The sequence below is a fragment of the Xenopus tropicalis genome, chromosome 8 (genome assembly GCF_000004195.4).
Source record: "Xenopus tropicalis strain Nigerian chromosome 8, UCB_Xtro_10.0, whole genome shotgun sequence".
NCBI classification, from domain to species: Eukaryota; Metazoa; Chordata; class Amphibia; order Anura; family Pipidae; genus Xenopus; species Xenopus tropicalis.
The window spans coordinates 114,185,517-114,199,667 of NC_030684.2; the positions used below are offsets into that span (position 1 = coordinate 114,185,517).

Genomic DNA, 14,151 nt, shown 5'->3' on the forward strand with positions numbered 1-14,151 from the left:
AGATACTGCTATTTGACCCAGTTGGTTACAGTGCCACCTTGTGGAATACTGATTGGCTCATATAATGGTTATTAAAAAAAACCACAAGCATGTAAAAGGGAGTGTATAATCAAGTTCTGCAAACAAGATCATTTTCTGAATGGACTCAGGCCACAATTGTGGCAATTATTCTATATTTTTTTTCCATAAATGAATGTTTTGTTTTTGTAATTAGAGCCCTCCAAAGACATACTAAAGCAGCTGAATGACAAAGGTAAGATACAATTCAGATCTACAGAGTGTGCATATAATTAAAAAATGTATATGTGTGTATATGTATATATATATATATATATATAATACACAAGAGCCATGAATATTCTATATCCTGTAAATTATATCCTACTTAATGGTGCTTAGTGATGTCATTGATTATAATTGGTGCTCCATGGGGGTAATTTTTAAAGATTGAGCAGATATGCACCTGAGTAGTAACTCATGGCAACCAAAAAGATATTTTTTCATTGTTCAACCTGCAGCTGGATGAAAAAAAGCTAATCCATGACCTGTATAGAAGCTCTTGGCATTTGGCCTTGTGCTCTTATATGGTCATGGAGCTCCTCGGTGACTTATAATTTTTCTATATTTTACAGTAGGGGGTACTTTATTTACTATATTAATTAGGGTGGATTTGCAATTTAACATTTGCAGTAAGCTATAATATCCATTTAATATTCTTTTTAATATATAATATAGTTAATTATTTTTTTTTTTCTTTTATTCTTTCTCTGCTCTGGGGACTAAAGCAGGATTAAAGGTAAGACCAGTTTTCAGTGCTTTTCTTTAGAATGAAGGGTCACAAAATATATTATAATATCATTTAAAATGCAGAGTTAGTTTACCATTGGTCAGTGGGTGGTAAGCAGTGAACACTGTATTCATCATATTTCTTTTTGCACCATGTTCTACGTTAACTACATTGCTTCAGTAGGATCAAATCTAGTAATGGGAAGCCCTATGCAAGTTATTATTCATTTCACTTCTACTGTGTAAGTCATATACACATATAATAGTCCTTTTAGTGCCTGCATTCCAATGCAAAATATTAACAGTGAGGTGCATGGTCAAATTGAATGTATAAAACATTTGTTTCCATACTGGCACATGCTTATTAAAACTACATGCCAATAAGCAAAAAATGTTGTTTGTACTCATGTCTATAATGGGAAAAAAATGGCTAGTTGCAGTACATAAATGTTACAAAAACATGGTGGAACTGTGCAGGTGCTTTATTAAAGATGGACTAATGATTTGGCTAGCAATCTAGCCATTTTCAAAGTGATTCAAACCTCACAACAATGCCTAATAAACCCCAAGTGGCAGTGAGATTAGTGACATCATTACATGTCTTTGGTAAGGGACACATCACAATCCAGTGTACAGTGGAACACAAACATTACCAGGTGCAAATAAAAACAAACATCAATCATAAAAAAGGTTGTAATGGACATAACAACTAGTTACAAAAATGAAAAAAAGTAGCAAAGACAAATAGCTTCACAACAGAACAATGTTGCAAGTTTGCATATCAGTATATGTGCCAATCAGTGTTGCAAAACATATAGCAGACCATGTTTGAACCAAATTAAGTACTCCGCTCTCTGTGGAAACATCAAAGAATACATAAGAACTCTAAAGAAGGACACTCCTGCAGTAACATTTATGTATGGCAAAAGCAAATACTAACAATAGTTATGTTAAAAGATTCGACTAAGTAACTCTAAAGGGATTGCTTCATTATATGTTTGAACATACATTTTGTTAATATTTGCTTTTGCCATACATAAACATTGCTGCAGGTATTGTTTTGTGTTCCACTGTACAGTGGATTGTGATGTGTCCTTTACCAGTGACATGTAATGATGTCACTCACCTCACCTTCCCGCCACTTGGGGTTCATTAGGCATTGTTGTGTGGTTGGAATCACTTTGAAAAAGGCTAGATTGCTAGCTGAAGCATTAGTCCATCTTTAATACGTTAGTCCACCTTTTACTTTTTTTCTAAGACCTGTGAGTGCGGTTCCACTTTGTATATATATATATATATATATATATATATATATATAGATATATAGATATATTCAATAGCAAGAGATCCTCTGTACTCACCCATAAATATATAGAATTCCCAACATGGTTTGCAAGGTGTAGTTTGGCAGCAGCCACCTTGTTGGAGCCACAGGTAGAAAATGCCTAATTCCATTCTTTTGGCTCAGTGGGTCAAATGAACACAAACAGAACAATATAAAAAAAACTGTTAGTGTTTTTGGTTTATATATATATATATATACATATATATATATATATATATATATATAATATTGCTACTGATTTTATCATGTACAAAGGCTTTTAGGGCAGGGGTACATGGGGAGAACTTCGGCGAGTTTGGCAAATCGCGGCGCCGTGTATGCCATCCCACCGGTGATTTACATTCTAGCCAGTGGGATGACATTTTGGGGAGATTAGTCACCCGCAACAATGGAGATTTATTGTGGCGCGACTAATCTCCCCATGTGTCACGCCCCTTACGCATGCATGCTAGATGTGAGTAAGTCTAGTTAACCTTGGGGCCAACACCGGCCCACCCTCAACCCCTCTTTCTCTGTCTGTGTGCCATGCTCAGATCTTTTGAATAACTCATTTTATAGTTTGGTAGGCGTTCCAGATCCAATAAGGAATACTGCATATTCTCGGAGCAGGAAAAATGGAATGTTTGCTTTGCCCAACCACAAGCCTTGGCCTCCCCATTCTAATAGGCATACATCTCATTTATCATTTTTATGTGCTATTATCAATCTTCCCTCTCTTAGCAGCCTTTTTTATGCCACCTATTCTCTATCTGCTGTGACTGCAGGCGTATGGGCAGTTCCATCTATGTATCTTTCCTTTTATTATTTTCGTACCCAAACAGACTATATTAACAGAAAACATATGGATACTTAACATATTTTCCAGTATACATTTCAATAAAGGGCAAAGCCAAGGCCAGGAGACTTGTGCTACTTTGTTGGGGCTATACTAAATCACATTAGTAAGCCTGCAAGTTACAAGTCCTTGCCTTTTGTGGCCAGACAATTGCAACAAAAGGGCAGCTAGGATAGACCTTTGTACTTTGTGGTAGGGATCAGGCCATGGCACAACATTATTGGGTTCAATTTACATGGTGTAAAGACCTATACAAGAAGAACTTGACCTACATGGACGATATCACAGCTGAGTTTGGGTGGTTGTTTGGCCACAAACAATTCAGAGGCAAGGCTTTCAAAACCTCAGACCTTCTACAACTGGATAAATGTTTATATGCATCATCTCGGTCCAGTGCCTTAAAAACAAAACAACTTTGTGTGTCCAGCATGCAGGCAGTGATGGAGATCTTCAGGAATTTGGGGACATTCCACAGCCTTGTATTGGCAGCTTGGGCACCAGCCTTGAGCAGCCAGAGGCTGAGGGAGACAAGGAGCGTCCTGTCAGCACACAGCTGAGTAGAAGCTCAGTGGCAGAGCTCAGTGCCTCTGATGAGGATGAGGAGGAGATACAGTTGGGAGATGATGATAATGATGATGATGATGAGCAGGTAGCTGATTTTGCCAGCTCCCTACTGGCTGTCATACATTGCTGGCACTATAGAGCCAAGACTTTACTTTATACATGGGGTGCTCCTATGGTGAGGGTCTTTCTGTCATCTTTCTCCTTGTCTACATGTCCATTTAATCTGAGTCACTTAATTCCGCCCTTACCACAAGCAATTTATCTGAATATAACCTTAATTCATGCTTAAAGGAACCTGCATGGCTTTATGGTTAATGAGTTGTTTTATAACATTTGATATAATAGAAGTTTTCTGCATGACTTTGTGTATCCATGTAACCAACCGTGTTATCTAAATAATTGAAGGAGCTTAACAGGTGCAGTGTCTAAAGAATGGTAAATAAAGCGAGGAGGAGAGTTAGTTTGCTTCATTATATAACCTTGTGTTTCATTTCCATATAACGTACATTCACAAACCCCTTTACTGCCATATGCACCAGCTTGTCAAAATGGGACAGAGGACATTATTTGGGTATGAGAACAAAATTACACCCACATTGCCTTTGTTTTTTATCTGACCATGTACCTGTATTACATTACTGTATAGGATGGGAATTCCCAGAGACTTGGATTTCCTCCTTTCTGTCTCTGTAACCATCTCTTCTCTAGTAATAATATTGGCATCTACATGTCTGAGTTTTTAAGTTTTGGACCAGATGTTTAAAAGAAACAATTCCTATTTTTTTCGATTATTAAGTAACACTTCCATGAGAAGTTGTTGTGCTCTGATTTGCTTGCAGCAATGTACCATACCTATTATTTGTCCTGGTTTTGTTGGTAAGCAGTGCATATGGGTCTTATGAGGATCATGGCCTTTGTTGACCAGCTTAATATGATCCATTTTTTTATGCAGACTAAAGATCCGGTGGAGGAAGAGGCACCAAAGGGCTGCAAGAGACAAAACAGCCAGTCATCTGGGAATGCAGAGAAGAGGAGGAGTGTGGAGGTCACATCTGGGCACCAGGAGGTGAGTTACTCAAAGTGCAGAAGAGCTGCTTTTAAAGAGTTGGAGAAGCGCCTAATTCATATGAAATATTTTGGGTGAAAGTATTTGAAACTAAATAAATGAAAATAAAAGAACTTCCAGACACAAGAAATTGTTGGACATGTTCCTAGTACACAATGGTGGAGGGGGGAGCTAGGACCCTAGTCACATACCTCTGTATTCCCAAACTCCAGCCCTGTACATTAGAATCGATGAGCAGGCAAGTGGAGGGAGTGGGAATGGAATGGCTTGGTGACAAGCGGGGGGCCTTATGACAGCTGGGTTCTTACCTTGGGCACCCTCCACTTTGGTCCAACTGTGAGATGTGTACTCCTTAGGAATATCACCACTAAAATTACTGTAACAAATGCAGGCAGCTGCTAATATTACAGTAATATAGATATGTAGTGCAGGCAGTACAGTGACCACTTGGGCTTCATTAATAGAGCCTAGAATATGATTGTGACATATTGCTGAGTAAAAACAGAAGTTCTCCTAGCATGTTAGATTACATGGCTTTAGTTAACCTTCATCAGCTTGATTAATACACTCTATTAGATTGCCAGCCTTGTAGGTCATATCCAGGTGCTTCAGCATTATGAGGGGATTTCTAGGCAACCTAGTCTTTCTTTAACTAATGTTATTAATCCATATTTGTCTTTTCCTTATTAAGTCTGTATATAAAATGGATAAGGAGAATTCAGAGCCAGAAGAGATCTACAAGGCTGTGGTCGTCAGCTCTTCTGAGGATGAACAAGCTGTTCTGTTGGAAATCACAGATGACACAGAGCCAGCAAAAGATGATAGTGCAGCTCACCCAGAAGTCCTTGAGCCTGTGGAGAATGAAGAAGCTGAAAGTACAGAAGACTCAAAGACTTTCAGCAGCGAAGAAGAGGAAGAGGAGACACCAACCCATGAATCAACAAGTATCCTACCTCCTTCTGTTCTGGACCAGGCCAGTGTTATTGCTGAGAGGTTTATAAGCAGCATGTCCAGGAGGAGTAGCATGGCTCTAGATGATGGGAAAGTCATAGGCTACATCACCCCCAGATTAACCAGCCGCTGCAGTAGTTTGATCAATCTGGAATCTACAGATACTATTATTTATCAGAACGGTTCAAGCGACTTCCAGGACTTCTCAGAAGTTTGTGGTGACACTGGAGTAGACATTCTTGACACCACTTTTAGTAAGGTGAACTCTGCCAGTATGGAGAATGTGTTTGAGGAAAGAGAAAGGCCCACATGTAAGAGAAGAGACTCTATTCTATCCATGCAAGATAGACAACTCATTGATAAAATCAGAACTTACTATGACGATGCAGAAAATCGGGATGCATCCTTTAGCATTAAGCGCAGAGAGAGCTTGAACTATATTCCCACTGGACTTGTTAGAAACTCTGTATTTAAGATTAACAGCCTGCCCAGATTTGATACTACCCAGAGTTCTCTATCGAGGCAGAGAATGTCCAGTTCATCTAGTAATACCAGCGGTGTGAACAGTAGACATGCTTCCTTGACAGATACAAGGTCTAATGCAAGAGAATCAGAGCAGTTAGAGACGCAAACTGAACTGCTTTTGGAAACAGCCACAAATGGCACTTCTGACCATTCAGCCCCGATTACTGATGAGGAGTTCCGGACACCAGATGAAATGATTAAAGTCTGGGATGAGTTTGAAAAGGTAAATGCTTGGAAAGAGGCCTCAGATATTTTAGAAGCCAAAAAAGATGTCAAACCAGACTCTGTGGGTGAAAGTACAGCACACTGTGCCCTGGAGAATGGCTTGGAATCTCACGAACCACTGCTCATATTGGAAGACAGCGATCTGAGTACTATAACAGAGGAATCGCCTCTTCCTACACCGGAAAGCACATCTCCTAAACAGTTTGGCTGTGTTCCCAATAACACAAGTTTTAGTGAGTACAAAACGCCTGTGAAGCTACACTCCAAGATAATGCAAATGGCCAGCTGCATGGATGAAGACATGTCGGAGAAGATGAAGAACAAGGTGTACCAGCTGGCCAGGCAGTACAGTCAGAGGATCAAATGCAACAAGCCAGTGTCCCAAAGGCAGCTAAAGGAGATAGAGGAGGATTTCAGAAGGAACAGCCTGCCTGCTGTGCAAGAGGAAAAACTGGATAAGAAAGGTGAGACACTCGTGCCTTCATGTGGTAGATAGCACCAAGGTTAAAGTGGTGGGGGGGTTCACCTTTAAGTTAACGTTTAGTATGTTATAGAACAGTGCTGTCCAACTTCTGCTGTGCCGAGGGCCAGAATTTCTCTAGCATACATGGTGGAGGCCCACTAATGGAAGCAAGTTTTGACCACTCCCCTTTTTGAAACCACACCCACTTCAAACCACACCTATTTTATCACAATGGTGGTAGCACAGCAAAATCCCAAATGCTTGGTCCTTACTGTGGGGATATCAACCGTCATTCATATGTGAAAGAATTATATTATGTCATATTAAGATATACCCTTAAATCCATATGCCTCCTCCTCCCTCAGTACATAATTACACACCTTAGGGACCATTTAATGGCTATTTCCAACTGCTAACAAACTCCCACAACAAACCCCTGTCAGGTTCACCTCCCACAAGCAGCATAGGGCAAGCAGAGTATGGCACACACAGGCAGCACTCTGCCTGTCCTATGCTGTCTGTGTGTGCCATACTCTGCCTGTGTGTGCCATGCTCTGCCTGCCCTTAGCTGCCTGTGTGTGCCATGCTCTGCCTGCCCTACCCTGCCTGTGTGTACCATACCCTCCCTGCCCTATGCTGCCTGTGTGTGCCATACTCTGCCTACCCTATGCTGCCTGTGTGTTCCATACTCTGCCTACCCTATGCTGCCTGTGTGTGCCATACTCTGCCTACCTTATGCTCCCTGTGTGTGCCATACACACAGGCAGCATAGTCCAGGCAGTACCTACTTGTAATGCAGCATAGTACCTACATGTACCTACAGTGCCTATGTCTGAGGTGTGAATGGGTGAACAATGTGGGTGATTACAGCCTGAGCCTGAGGTGTGAACACTGCAGGGGTTGAACAATGCAGGTATTAAAAGGTGTGAACAACACAGAGGATTATATTTTTAAACAATTCAGGGGGATTACAGCCTGAATCTGAGGTGTGAACCATGCAGGGGGCCAGTTAATCTCAGTACTGATACAATTTAAATCTTACACAAAGGTAAGCCATCAAAGCAGCCAGACAGGGGGGGGGGGCCACACAGAGGGGGGTCGCGGGCCGCCAGTTGGACAGCACTGTTATAGAATATCCTATTCCTAGCAACTTTGCAATAAGTCTTCATTATTTTTTTTTATCATTTTAAAGTTATTTCCCTTCCTTTCCTGCCTCTTTCTAACTTTCAGATGGGGGTCACTGACCCCGGTACACAAAGAAAAAACTTTTGCTCTGTGAGGCTACAGTTTTATAGTTATTGTTCCATTTTATAGCTTATTTTTCTATTCAGGTCATCTCCTGCCTATATACCTGTTTCTTATTGAAGCCAGTAATCTGGACCCTAGCAACCAGATAGCTGCTGAAACTACAAACTAGAAAGCTGCTGAACAAAAAGCTAAATAAAGGGGAAAAAATTATGTTAAACATCTGCCCACTCCAGCCTTTATAGCCTTTATTACATTTTTGGCTAACTAACTATATTGAAAACATTTTGCGCAGTCTGTTTATTTTACCCAGTTTCATTTTTTCACTAAGCTTTTCCTTTAATTTACCATGTTTGTATGTGTTATCCCCCAACCTGTAGAACAATTGAATCCCTAGAAATTCTCAGCTGGGGTCACACTAGACTTTATCCAATGCATTCTGTGCTAACTGGTTTCTTTGTGGTTCCTCTCTAGAGAAACGCAAGCCAATACTGTCACTCCCCACATACGACAGCGTTATACTCCAGGAGCATGGCCCTACAACCCCAACATCGGCCCTGAGCAGAGACACAGCTCCAAAGCATCTTTCCTTTTCGCCATCCTGTGACAGCCCACGGGCTCTTTCCCCAGAGAGAGCTGACTGCAGGAGCCCTCTGAGTCCAGTCAAGGCAGAGAGATTTCACTGGCCTGACGTCCGAGAACTGAGATCTAGGTACACAAGTGCAGCCAGCTCTAGCAAGGCTCCTCCCGTCAACAGGAGCCAGTCTGTGCCAGAAAGAATAACTGTGCCCAATTTGAGGGGGCATTCTGACACACAAAGTAAGGGTTGCTTGATTCACTCTCACAGCATGAACGTGAAACACACAGAAAATGTCAATGGCAGCGCTGAGGACTCGGCACAGAATAACAAAGCACAGGTAGAAACTGAGCCGCCTTTGCCAGTGTCACCCAGTCTAAAAGGTAAAACTGATTCACTACTTGGCTCTGCAAAGCCTGGCTATTACATCAGTGCAGAGGCTCCTTTGGAAAATAACAAGAAAGTTATCGTTATGGAAAAAATTCCTGCTGCCACAGACTCTAATGGCTCCCATGATGTGGAAAGCGATGACACTTACGTACAAATCCGATCCCCCACAAGCAGAGAGAAGATCTCTCTCAAAGCCGTGATTGAGCGCTGCAAAGCCTACCAGGAGTCCGAGGAGTACCGGTCCAGGGAAGTAGCCTCCAAGGATGGGGAAACCACTGAATGCACTGAATCTGTTCCCCATGAAGAGCCCAATCTGGAGAGGCACGTGGCACCAAGCTGCGATGTCAACCAGCAGAACCGAGTCAAGAACTTGAGAGAAAAGTTTCAGACTAAGCACAACTCAAGTAGTTTGAAACAATCGGAAGTTCACTGATCTGTATGGAACTTTTCCATGGATATTCAGCCCTGGTGTAATGTTCTGTGAAGAACCCAATTCCCTTCTAGCCACTACCTACTCTGTAGGGCTGCTTCCTGGCATCACTTCAGTTATCATAGCAGCACTTTATATATTATGGATTTTAACCTCTTCCTCTGGGGACCATAATACCTTGTCATTTCACTAGCTAGGTGACAGACAGCAAGAGACTGCCTACAATTGGTATTGCTACATTCCTAATTTGTGGGGTTGTTTTTTTTTTTTTAATATTTTTTAATGACTGAATTTAATCCTTATCTGTTTTACTGATCCCCAGCACCTCATATGTACAACAGGAGGCAACTGAAATGTGGGGGCTTCTCGTCGGTGCTTACAGGGGGCCTGAGAGTCTGTGATTTTTGTTTTCTATTTATTATTTTGTGGTCATTTAGATTTTAATATTTGAGGAAATTGGAGGTCCCTGTGTTATGGATTTGTAATTATTTCTCTGTAATGTAAATACAAGTCACTCTATAAAACTTTGCAGTAAACTACGGCTGGGAAAATGTCTTTTTGAAAAGGAGCTCATAGGTCTTTGATAGAGACAAGGGCATTATTATGTTGTGCTTCTTGTTGGCATTTGATTATGATGAGTAAAATACAAAATTTATTTTATACATTACTTTACCCCCAGTGAAGGCCCAAGATGGTTGTTACCATGTTGACAGGTCCAGTCCCACACATTGCATATTTTTAAGTTTTAGATGTTAGTGCTTTAAAGGTAAGTATTCCCTATTCATCAGTATGGTTTGCTTTGCTTTCTTATAAATGTTCTGTAAAGGAGAATTAAACCCTGAGTAATTACTGTGCACTAAACACTGCCATTTGCTGCACTGAAAAAGGTATCATCCCAAAGAAGGAGAAGAAGGAGCAGTACAATAAAATGCCCCATTTTCTCAGCGTGGTTCCATGGAACCATCATCCCAGACCCAGGCAAGGCCAAGCTACAAGTCAGTAAGACTGAGGCTCCACAGATTATTAATCTGTGTATGGACCCTTCGGGAAGACCTGCCTGAATGATATCTGGCTGACAATTGGCCAGGTATTGATTGGGCAAGTATGAAAATACCACTGAATGTGGACCATATTAGTATGTTTATGCAGTTTTCTTTCAACAGGTCTCAGTAGGCCCCCCCCATTTATGGTCCTATAAGGCCAAACGATCAGATCATCCCTACTGGCAACCCTGTGGAATGAGAGGTCTTAAAATGTATGCGCAACTTAACTGTATGGCTGCCAAAGTCAAAATGAGCTGTAGCAGAAATTGTGTAGTTACAAAGATATCATTTGGGGGGTTCAGAAGGGCAATGTGAGGGCAGCGCAATAATCAGCAAGTTGGTGGACAAGGAATGTTGTCTAAGGCCTGGATAGGGCCCCAAACAAAGACCATAGAAACAGTTTTGTAACTGGAGCAGCAGCCAGAACTGTGGTGTTGAAGTGTTCCATGAAGCAGAGACCCGACCATGGCACACAGGGGTGAGTCCTGTTGCTTTGGCTTCACCCAAACATTTTTTTTACCAGAGCATGACCATAATTGTGCTGCGTTTGTGATTCGCCAGGCACCTTTTGGGCAATATACAGCACGGAGCCCCAGCTGTAACAGAAAGACAGACGCTCAGTTTACTTATAGAGAATATTATCTGTCTGTGTCTGTCTGAACACTGCAGTAGAATGGCACTCACAGGATTTACCAAATTAGTCTTCCAATGCCTTAGCACAGAATAATGCAGTGAAACATTGGGCAATTTGTGTTGTTTCCCAGCTTGGGCCCACAGGTAAAGGAACTGCTACTTATGTGTAAAATTATTTGTATAGCAGAGATATATGTAGCCGGCCCAAGGGCCTCTGAGTTCAGCCCAGGTAGGTAAAGCTAATGTTACCCTACTCTCATGCTGTAAAATTACTTTTCTCCTAGGACCAGCCTAAAGGTTCAGCATCTCTATAGCATTAATGATCCAAGACTTTAGAGTTGTCACAAGAGCTCCCCATCTTGCATTTTGTTAGGAGTGTCAGTGACACGCACATGCTCAGTGGGCTCTGGGCAGCTAGTGAGAAGCTGAGCTTAGGGGTTGTCGCTAATTATCAAGCAGAAAATGGGGTTGGCCTGTAATAGAAGCTGATGCTACAGGGCTGATTATTAAAGTCTCATGCTCATTTCACTGGTTGCAGAGATTCCATGTACTAACAACCTGTATTATTTAATAATTGGTCTTATATTGTGACATTTATATCCTATATATACAGTATATTGTGAGTGGCCCCTAAGCCCAGGTAAGTGCCAGCAGCACAGATCATGTGCAGGGAATCAGCAGAAAAGAAGATGAGGGGCTACTGGGGCATCTTTGGGGCGCAAAGGCCTGTGGTTGCCTTGGGCTGGTACAGAAGCACAAAACATAATGTAGAACATTTCTAGCCCTGCTTCTTTAAATAACAAGCTCTTTGTAAAAGCAAAGCTATGCATATCATTGTGATCTGATATACAGCATATGTACCAAACCATGGTTTTAAAAGTTTAGATCAGTGATCCCCTACCAGTGGCTCGTGAGCAACGTGTTGCTCCCCAACCCCTTGGATGTTGCTCCCTGTGGCCTCAAAGCAGGGGCTTATTATTAAATTTCTGGTAAGGAGGCAAGCTCTGGCCAGGGCCGGATTTAACTTTTCGGTGCCCGAGGCCGCCCCTGCCCTCGCCCCCCCACGAGTGCGCATGCGCGTTTGCGCGGCGCCCTCTCCCCCCCAGTGCGCATGCGCAATCGGACATTTAAACTCCCATACGGAGCAGTGGGGAGAGGTCCCGACTGCTCCGTATGGGAGACAAATTTAAAAAATTCTGTTGCGGCGGGGTGGCATGCCGCCCCTAAACTTGTGCAGCCCTAGGCCCGGGCCTTTGTGGCCTTTCTACAAATCTGGGCCTGGCTCTGGCTGCATAAAAACAAAGCATAATGCCAAACAAAGCCTTCTGTTTTGCCAGTCCACGTAGGGGCTATTAAGTAGCCAATTATAGCTTACTGACACCCCCAGGAACCTTTTTCATGCTTGTGTTGCTCACAACACTTTTTTCCATTGAAATGTGGCTCACGGGTATAAAAGGTTGGGGATCCCTGGTTTAGATGGACCTATGGTACGATTTATGGTTCCTATTGTGCCCATTTCCAGCCTGCAACCGCAAATGCACTCTGGTTGGTAACTGATCCTGCCAACCAAACAAAAATGTTAGCTGTGGGGTCCTGCCGTAAAGGTGATGGCCAGGCCCAAACCCACCTGACTGGTGTGACAATATTGCACAAATCCTTTATAACAGTGTTCCCACCCAAAATGAATAGGCTGAGGCAGAAATATTTTGTATAAAGGTAAAGGAGAATCTTTTTAACCTGTGCTGTGCATACAGTGTGCCAAAGTCACATGATTACCCGTAAGATGGAAATTGGCCCCTTGGCTTTTAAGATAGAATAGATACTGAGAAAGGAATAACAGTGAAAGAAAATATTGTGAATGATGGCATTCAGGGGGCAAACCCCAGCCTATTCCAGCGCCGTGCCATTTACACATGAACATTCACTGTCTGACTGAGTTAAAGATCCATCGCTTTTTCCTGCAACCCTGACCAGTTGCCTGTCTCCTGTGATGGGAGAGGAGGTTGGGCGGGGGTTGGGGGGTGCTGCCATTACAATCAAACATCACAAGGCCTTTGGCTGAAAGAGCTGCCGGATGAGGAGGGAGATGCAGGGGCAGCGAGACCCCCGTTCAGCTCTGCTCTGTGCCTCTGGGAACAATAACAGCAGAGCCAAGGAGATCTCCGACAGATCCCACCGGGGAGTCCTCTTTATACCATGCATATATACTAATGCATATTTAATGTATTCACTGCCTCTAAAGCTCTAGGGGAATAATGGGAGAAAAATATTATGTGTGGCGACATGTTGGTTCTTTCAAATGTTGGGATTTTTGGGTTATAATTTCAGGCAGATTTGCTCCAGGTTGCTCAGGTTAATGGTGCACCTCAAGTTTGACGTTACATTGACACTGGGTGCTTGGCTGGGCCTGGGTACTTTATTATCTGCACCCGACCTCTGATCTTTTATATATACTCTATATAGGTGGGATCAGCCACCACAGGGGATATGGGGTAGAACTATTACTTCTACACATGGGAGGGGTCCTCCTTTATGTTTGGCTCACAAACCTGCACCTAACTTGCCCCAGGCCCCCAACCACTATGCACTGCCCTGCTTCTGTCTGAGTGGAGAAAGGTAAATATAAAGTCAATGTTAAGGCTGTATGTGCATTTTTCATGCGGCTGCATTGGAAATAACTTCTGTACTGTTGGCCAAATACAGGGGAGTAGGCAAAGAAGAGCCAAACATTCGTCTCTTCCCCAAAGAGAGACAGGAATAGGAATAGAGGAGGGCCTAAATAGAAGGATTAGTAGTAAAAAGAACAATAGGTTTTGACTGCTGGGGTCACTGACCCCCATTTGTAAACTGGAAAGGCTAATAATTCAAAAACTATTAAAAATAAATAATGAAGACAATTGAAAAGATGCTAAGAATAGGCCTTTCTATAACATAGTAAAAGTGAACCAGCCCTTTAAGACAGACCCAGGAAAAGAGTTGGTGTATGGAAGAAATACAATATGTCCTGCACCCATTGGATTATCTGATAGTTCTAACTGTAGTGCAAGAACATTAGTAAATAACCCTGCACTGA

General features: G+C 42.3%; 1 protein-coding gene across 8 annotated transcripts in view; it reads left to right on the forward strand.

Moving 5' to 3' along the window:
- Positions 1 to 9,941, forward strand: part of plekhg3 (pleckstrin homology and RhoGEF domain containing G3) — a 66,219-nt gene extending 56,278 nt beyond the window's left edge. For 5 of the 8 annotated variants that reach the window (XM_004917284.4, XM_012969108.3, XM_018096659.2 and 2 more), the window contains 6 exons: positions 215 to 253; positions 786 to 796; positions 3,394 to 3,615; positions 4,483 to 4,596; positions 5,288 to 6,761; positions 8,480 to 9,941. In XM_004917284.4, the coding sequence (XP_004917341.3) occupies positions 215 to 253; positions 786 to 796; positions 3,394 to 3,615; positions 4,483 to 4,596; positions 5,288 to 6,761; positions 8,480 to 9,405 (2,786 nt within the window). In that variant the 3' untranslated portion in view covers positions 9,406 to 9,941. The remainder of the gene's footprint in view (positions 1 to 214; positions 254 to 785; positions 797 to 3,393; positions 3,616 to 4,482; positions 4,597 to 5,287; positions 6,762 to 8,479) is intronic. The other 3 variants (XM_012969107.3, XM_004917285.4, XM_004917286.4) reach the window with 3 other exon arrangements.
- Positions 9,942 to 14,151: the final 4,210 nt, after the last annotated feature.